We start from the raw sequence: 7,980 nt of genomic DNA, 5'->3' as shown, positions 1-7,980 counted from the left end.
CAAATGCTCCTAGCGAGCCGGAATGGCGGCCCAGCGACCACAGTAGCCACTACAGGAGCTATTTCCGTTCGGGCATGCGCAGTAAAGTTAAGTGTCAGAGAAAGAAGCTCTCGGCTGTTTTTGTTATTGTGATCGAGTGACGCCCGGCGAGACGTCCATTTCCCGCTGCTGTACCGCCCTTACAACCGGGATTTTAACTGAACTGACGAACGGAGATATACTATGGGTGCCCGTCCGAGCACCGAGGCCGAAAGGGAGCCGCTTCTCACCCCCTCTCATGCGGAGACAAACAGTAACCCAGTGAACAGCAGGGTGTACGGCAGAAGATGGCTGGTTCTGACCCTGTTCTCCCTGCTGGGACTGATGCAGGGGATGGTGTGGAACTTCTGGGGTCCCATCCAGAACTCGGCCGTTCGCGCCTACGGATTCGCCAAGGCCGACATCGCGGTTCTGGTGCTGTGGGGCCCGGTGGGTTTCGTCCCCTGGCTGCTGTTTATGTGGTTAATGGACAAGAAAGGTGAGCTGGTCTAATTTGGTACACTGTGTCCTACATTAAAGTCACGGTGTTTAAGTCCTCGTTTCACCCCCTAAACCTGTGTGTGGGTGTTATCTACTTGAGTTAATTACACACTCATGATATACTGATAACTGTGATGGAAAGCTCACTCACAAATCTGTTGTTACGGGACATCCTACCCGTGACAGATTTATCTGTATACAGTCAGATTAACGTGGTGATGTCGGATGTCACACAGTGTTTTGTTTATCTCGCTGGTTCTGTGACTGCAGCAGAGATTCAGCGATAACTGTGGTTCCTGGTCACGTGATGTATTATTATGTTATAGAAAATGATGACAATCCCCCCCGCCAACAGGCAGACTCTCATAGGCATACACGTAATTGGTGAGATGTAACTGAGTACACTTACTCTGGTACAGCTATGAGGCACTTCAGTCATTTCTTTTCATGGCGCTTACTTCTACTAACACCACTTTTCAGAAGGAATTATTGTACTTTTAATCTTAACTGGTTTGACAGCTTTACCCTATAAGTGACTTCCTGAATTGGAAGAGATCATATATAGGATGACATTTTCTGATACTACTTTAGATAGCATACACATACAGTTTAAATGACTAGCCAATCAATTAATTAATTGAGAAAATGTATTGACTGCTTTTTTATGTATAATCATCCAAGTCATTTATCATCTAAAAGATTTTGTGATTGCTTCACAAATGCAAAGTTTCATTATTTTGATCATTTTAATAATAATTTCATATTTTGTTAAATTGGTTTGATGGGACAGAATTGCAAATACGTGATTTGGACTTTGCACTATTTTCACAAGTTTTACAAAACCAAACAATCAGTTAATTAATGGAAAAAATAATCAGTAGATGATCCATCATGAAAATAATCATTGGTGTAGTCCTTTACAAAATAATTAAAATTAGCTCCACCTCAACAATGTGAACAATAAAATCTTAATTCATTAGTAACTATGGCACTCAGTAGAGTGCATACCTCTGCCAGGGCCCAACAGTCCAGTTGAATTCACTCAAGTCTACTCCAGTGTCAAAATCAGCAGCCCTGTCACTTTAAATTGAACTGCTTTACAATAACTTAAGATCACCAGGTCTACGTTCTGCAATAATCTGTACTCACTCATGGATACTAGCCACCTAAATATACCTGATTTTATTTCCACCAACAAAAGCATTATTGACTTAAAAGTTAATGAAAATGTCGAAAACGGCCCATCTCACAATGTTAAAGAAAGTGAGAAATAACTCCTTTTATCTGGTTCAGCACCAAAAGTTAATGGGGTCTCTTCTGGGCTGAGACACATCCTCCATTCAATATTCAATTTTCGTGGAAATTAGTTTTGTAGTTTCTGTGTAATCCTGCCGACAAACCAACCAAGACACAGATGGAAACTATTCTCCTTGGTGGAGGTAATAATAGATAAGATTATAAAGATATAGATATATAGATGGGTAGATATGAAGATATATAGATATACATATAAATGTTATGTTAAATTGGAGGCAGTATCAGCAAATGTTGTCCTAAATGTGCAGATATCGATATTTTTTAACTGAACTGAACACAGAAAAAGATGCCTTCGGTTATTTCTAATTGTTTTTACCTTCCCAGTAAGATGATTTGTTGTTTGTTGATTTGACGTTTAAATTCAATAATAATACAAAAAAATAAAAATAGAATGTATGTTCAACTGTAACATAGCCTGCCTCCATTATGTACATATCTTTATTCACCAGTAATTTGAGGGATCACTTGCTTAAACATTAAGACGGCAAACAGAATTTATCAATTGTTGAATAGAATGATTGTTGACGCTTGGTTCTAGTTTTAAATTCTTACAATTAATACTTTCCTTTAAGTGCAGATTTGGCAGTTGTGTTAATTGAAATGATTGTTGAAAATGTTGGCAGTAAAAACAATGGGTTGATAACTCTCAATTTTTGGAATGAGCATCACCCCATGCCAAAGTGTTTTCCAGTGTCCACTATCCAGCATCAGAGTTGGACGCATGTGAGAGTTTAAAAGTGCTGATGTAAGATAAGAAACTCTTAAATGGCCTTTAAATGTCTTTCATAATTTGCACTGTTCTTGAAACCACAGAACATCTATTGAAGTGCTCTTGACTTGAGCTGCTGAGTCAGTGCTCACTTCACCTAACCAGTTCCTCTGCATCACCTGACTGACACGTAGTAGGTTGTGCCCCGGCTGGACTGTCAGATGACAAAGACAGCAACAACGCCATAACAACATCACAGTAACCAGACTGCTGATGAATTAAAGACTGCAGGCAAAGTCTGTCCAATAAATTACACAACTCGTCTTGTGATCCTGATTCATCAGTAATTGCATGAAGTTCTTCTGGATGTTTTGTGTGCCCAACTTAAATGTCATATCTGCTGCTTTCAGTGAGCGGTAGAAACTTCTTACTGACAAGACTTAGTAAAGTGACATAATCCAGCTGTAGATTGCCCTCATACTTAAGTTAACGCTCAACTTTAGACCAGTCCTGCAGCTAATTCTGCCCAGAGTCACATATCGAATTAGAGGGGCTCATTCAGCACTCACAAATTGTGTTAAGCCACAGGGTGAGCAACATAACATCCAGAGGTTTCAACAGCCTTAGACTGTCATCTGTGTATGATACACACACACTCTCTCTCACACAAACACTCATCGGCTCTGCTCCAAGTTGCCAGAGGGGAAAATGTTTGGCATCCCTCTGGGAGCTCCCCTCCCCACAGGTAGAGACTGTTAATGATCAACAACGCAGAGCTGCCATCCAGGGGCTGCAGTCTTAACATCGATTCATATGTGATGCATTCATGGGGAAGTAAACCTACATAATGTGCTCAGTGTATGACATACATACATTCATGCTGATGTTACAGATTGTGTCAGAGGGAGCTAACCCACCCATTTAAATGTGAGTTTGTAAAGCTTGTGAGTCCTGCTTGCAGCAGCTGGCCTTCAGGGCCTCTCCAGAAAATAGGTTACTGACGTTCTGTGTCACTAAATACAAATGCAACGTTGTGTAAAACATAAGCCAGGATACCTCCAAGAACATTATTATGAGATGATTCTACAGAAATAAAATTTGATCAACTGATTAAGATCTGTTCTCACTTGTAAGAATTGAATCTGCTGGGAGAACACAATGAAAACAGAGAGAGAGAGAGAGCTGAAATGCTTCAGACACTTAATTTAAGATTTTACTGTATTGGTTTCTCTTTGGATATTAAAAAATAGATGCAGGGCTATTCCTGATAAACATTTTATTATGACGTATTTTTCTGTATATTAGTTTGCAAAATGTCAAAGAGCCATGGATAAACGATTTGATTGTTTTGTTTGACCGTCACAATTACAATGATATCAAACAAATAAGTATCAAATTCTCATTTATCACAAGAGAAAATTCGATACCTTTTGCTTTCTAAATAACAGTATGTAAAATCTGCAGCTAGGGGTCTTTCAATGAAAACAATCAAAGCAGGTGTCTCATGTACAGAGCCTTTGTCCTCGCTGCAGCAGCCCTGGGTTCGACTCCCGGCCTTGGGCCGTTTGCTGCGTGTTCCTCCCACTCTCTCATCCTGTTTCCTGTCACATCTTCAGCTGATTCTAAGGTCGCAGTTTGATCCGATCCTCGATTTTTATATTTGTTTTTTCACAGGACAGGTTGCTATACTATTTTTAGATTAGACTTTTATGCAATATAATATCTGACCTTTGTTCGCAATATACCACACTACATGGTTGATTTAAAACATTTATTATCCCGACCACGGTCTGGGAGCTGAACAGGAATGGTTTAACACCATGCTATCGTTTTGCTGGCTGTAGCTAATAGTTACTGGCTTAGCTAGTAGCTAAGTTAGAGGAGGTTGACTCGCAGCACTTCAACACTTGTGTTTTTTTCCCCTTGGCAAGCCTACCGGACATGACATGGGGCTGTGGCAGCATCGACAATCCCATTTTTTAATTTGAAGTTCGAGATTGTGATTTAATTTCGGTCGATTTTGATTTAAGATCGAAATCGTGTCACCCTTACAATAAATGAGTTATCATAGGGAATCTGACTAATTGTTATAAATGAATTGCTTTCTGGTTGATTGGCAACTGGAAGCACAATGGATATTGAATATCTGGAGTAACATTGAACTGTATTTTTAAGGTAAAAACACACATTTGCAAGCCTATTCACTGTTATTTGGAAACACCTAACATTAACATATAATAGCTCAGGAAAGGTGCAAATTAGTTCTAAAACATTAACCCACAGCTTGGACTTGTTGTTTTACTTTAAAATATGGCCTGAGGTCCCTCCAGATTTCACTCTCCGTACTCTGTTCAGTTGCTGTCAATCAGGAAGTGGTGAGATGAAAAATGTCAGGTTGTTGATTACTTGTAACCTGGAACACAGCAGCATACATTCAAATGTGACATCAGAGGAACATGGCCTCTGTGTGATTATAGACTGTAGTTATTATTGTTAAACAACCATCATAGCCAATGAAAATATATTTTACACAACTCAGACATCGATAGTAATAGGCAACTTAATGTTTTAAAGATCTATTAATCTACGTCACATATGCCACTTCTATGCATCGAAATTTCCCCCAAAAGTTGAGAAAATTTTCCGATTTCTCAGGATTGAACATTGTTAGAAGCATCTGGGATGATCAAAACACACAACTCAAAAAACACAAACACAAATTGTTTTTAGACGTTTTAATTACAGGCTGACCTGATGCCAATATTAGGGACATTCGGATATCGATACAGCCACCCTTATACACAGATTTTTGTTGTTTTCTGCCCTTTAAAAATCCCCTTTACTATCAAAAAGTTTTGATATCAGCCAATATTTTCAATTATAATATATGATACTGATAATACCAGTGTCAGAGAGCGTCTCTCTCCGTCCCCCAACCAATGTATTCATTGGGCTCTAATTTTAATGAAGACATGTGACATATTGTATCTTTACACACAAAATTGATGGTTATACTACCTAACTGACCTGGGTTTGCTGAGAAAGCAATTAGATGCTTTAATCTCTTTAGAATCAAGGCCTACAGTCACTGTGAGGGCTGTCTTGATGGGGGAAATTTGGGGCAGTGTTGTGTGCCTCATTCAAGGTCACTTAAACACTGGTTAAAAAGGGAGTGGGGTTACAAGTTTCTCCAGTTGATCCAGAATCCAGCTGACAGTGTGCTTCCTGACCCTGTAAGTCCTCTGCTGCTCCAGGCATTTTGAAAGAGGAACATCCAAGGCATTTATAAAATGTCATCAAAGTCCTCAGTTGGTTTTCTCAACAAAGGCATCCATGACTCTGAAATCTAAATGTAGCAGTACAACTAATTCACTTAATTCTATCATATTATTATTATTATATTAGGCAGTGATTTATAGGGTTATCATGCTGCAGTTCCAATTAACAATGAAACAAAGCTTTACCTTATCAGCTCTGGCTGAAGCTGTGTTTGATTCAAGAAAGAAAGAGACAGTTGACAGGAAACTAATATCCTCCTAATGGATTTAATGACTTGTCTGTCCCTACGTGTTGCCACTGGTGATATGTCAATATTTGATGCAACAGAACGCAGCGCAGAGTAAACAGCCTGACAAACTCCTAACATGTACCATGAGGATGTGTTGGCATGATGTCAGTGACAGCAGGGATCAGTGCAATTCCTCCTCTGCCCTGTTTGACTCATGTTAATTTATAACATCGTATATCTCAGTTGTTACATTGTACATTGATCTAGTCAAAACCTGAGCGAATGATAACTGACACGAAAAAGTAGAACAAGGAAGCAGATACAATTTCTTTAACCGGGCATCATGTGGGTGAAACTGAGAAGAGAAACTTACAAGTTGACAGAGAAAGGCACTTTGTCTGTTCTATTGCTGTCACGCATGCAATGTTAAATAAGGAACTGCGGGATTCCTGTTGACTTATAATGGGCCACATACACTCCTGCTTACCAGAAGGCTAAATAACAGAATCACCTCTCTGCCCAGAAACTACATCGTCAAAAAGAATAATAAAGTTGAATCAACATCTGTATTATAGCTTCAACGAGAACTGAACATTATAACCCTCATGAGTGGATGATTTATCGGACAACTGTTGTTAGACTGCGACTCAGTGCAGATGCTTAGAAAGGCAAAGGCAGCTGTGGCTCAGGGGTAGAACCAGCATCTTGTTATCGGAGGGTCAATAGTTCGATTCCCTCTGCATGTCGAAGTGTCTTCGGGCAACATACTCAACCCTAAACTGCTCCTGATGTTCCCTAAATGTAAATGTAAAAAGGGCCATCAGTTCCATCTACTCAAAGTGCTTTGTTTTTTTCTCTATATACGTCATTGTATGTTGAACCCCTTAAGGGTTGTGACTGTTGTTTGGACAAAGCAAGCAATTTGAGGAAAAACCCTAATCTCCTGAACTGTCCTTTTTTCATTTTAAAGACTAACCACAAAACATACTGATTAAGAATCAGTCATTTACTATTTTCCCTTCCATCCCCCTATCGTGTGTCCTCCAGGTCTGCGGGCGTCCCTCCTCCTCTCTGGATTCCTCATGCTGCTGGGTGCAGTTCTAAGGAGCATCCCACTGACAGACGAGCATCTCAGACGATGGTAAGACTTCTCTGTAAATGTTATGCCAGCAGATGGTTCAACAGGGCCAGTGTGATGAGGATCCTTTGAAAGGCTTTGGAAGGGAGGCAGAGAGTGACTCGTGATCTTCAGTGCACTCGTAAGTCCTCCATAATTTACATAATTTGATTTATTAGGGAAACTTTTTCCATCAAACTGCCACAACCAATTCTGGAGCAGCTATGTACATCAGTTCATTGGAAAAAAAGAAAAAAAAATAGATAAAGTTGGGGCTTCTCCTTGTGGAATGAGTTCACCATGATTTCTGATGTAGCTGACATGTTTAGTAGATCAGTGGATTAGTCAAGTCACAGAAGATGAATCCACAGCTATTTTGATAATTGACTTTTATTTTTCAAAGAAAAATATCAAACATTCACTATTTTTAGCCTCTGTGAGGAATGTTATGATTTTATGCTTTTCTTCATCCCATAATAATGAAGGTAAACTGAATATCTTTTGTGTATTAGACTGCCGCAACACTGTTGAAAATGTCAGTCAAGGCTCTGGGAAATATTAACAACAATCTCCAACTCCTTCTGACATTTTACTGACAAAATGATTAATGTTGATTAAGAAAAAGAAATTGCCACATCAGCGGCTATTGAAAATAATCCTTTCATGCTCACGAAGATGATGATCTTATGTCTGTCACCAACACATTGAATGATAATTATGTTCAGCATCTTAGTTGAGCATGCTAATATTTGCTGATTAGCTCTAAGCACAAAATACAGCTGAGGCTGATGGGACTGTCATTAGTTTTGC

The 7,980-nt window shown here is 39.4% G+C and overlaps 1 protein-coding gene across 1 annotated transcript in view; it reads left to right on the top strand.

Moving 5' to 3' along the window:
• Positions 1-202: 202 nt before the first annotated feature.
• The window catches only part of slc49a4 (solute carrier family 49 member 4), a 57,817-nt gene continuing 50,039 nt past the window's right edge, over positions 203-7,980 (top strand). Inside the window, exons 1-2 of the mRNA XM_037108726.1 lie at positions 203-517; positions 7,101-7,194. Coding sequence (XP_036964621.1) covers positions 223-517; positions 7,101-7,194 — 389 coding nt within the window. The 5' untranslated portion in view covers positions 203-222. The remainder of the gene's footprint in view (positions 518-7,100; positions 7,195-7,980) is intronic.

This window comes from Acanthopagrus latus, chromosome 9 (genome assembly GCF_904848185.1).
Source record: "Acanthopagrus latus isolate v.2019 chromosome 9, fAcaLat1.1, whole genome shotgun sequence".
In the NCBI taxonomy this organism is placed as follows: domain Eukaryota; kingdom Metazoa; phylum Chordata; class Actinopteri; order Spariformes; family Sparidae; genus Acanthopagrus; species Acanthopagrus latus.
Note: the sequence above shows the minus strand (reverse complement) of the source record. Positions and strands in the feature narration are given on the sequence as shown.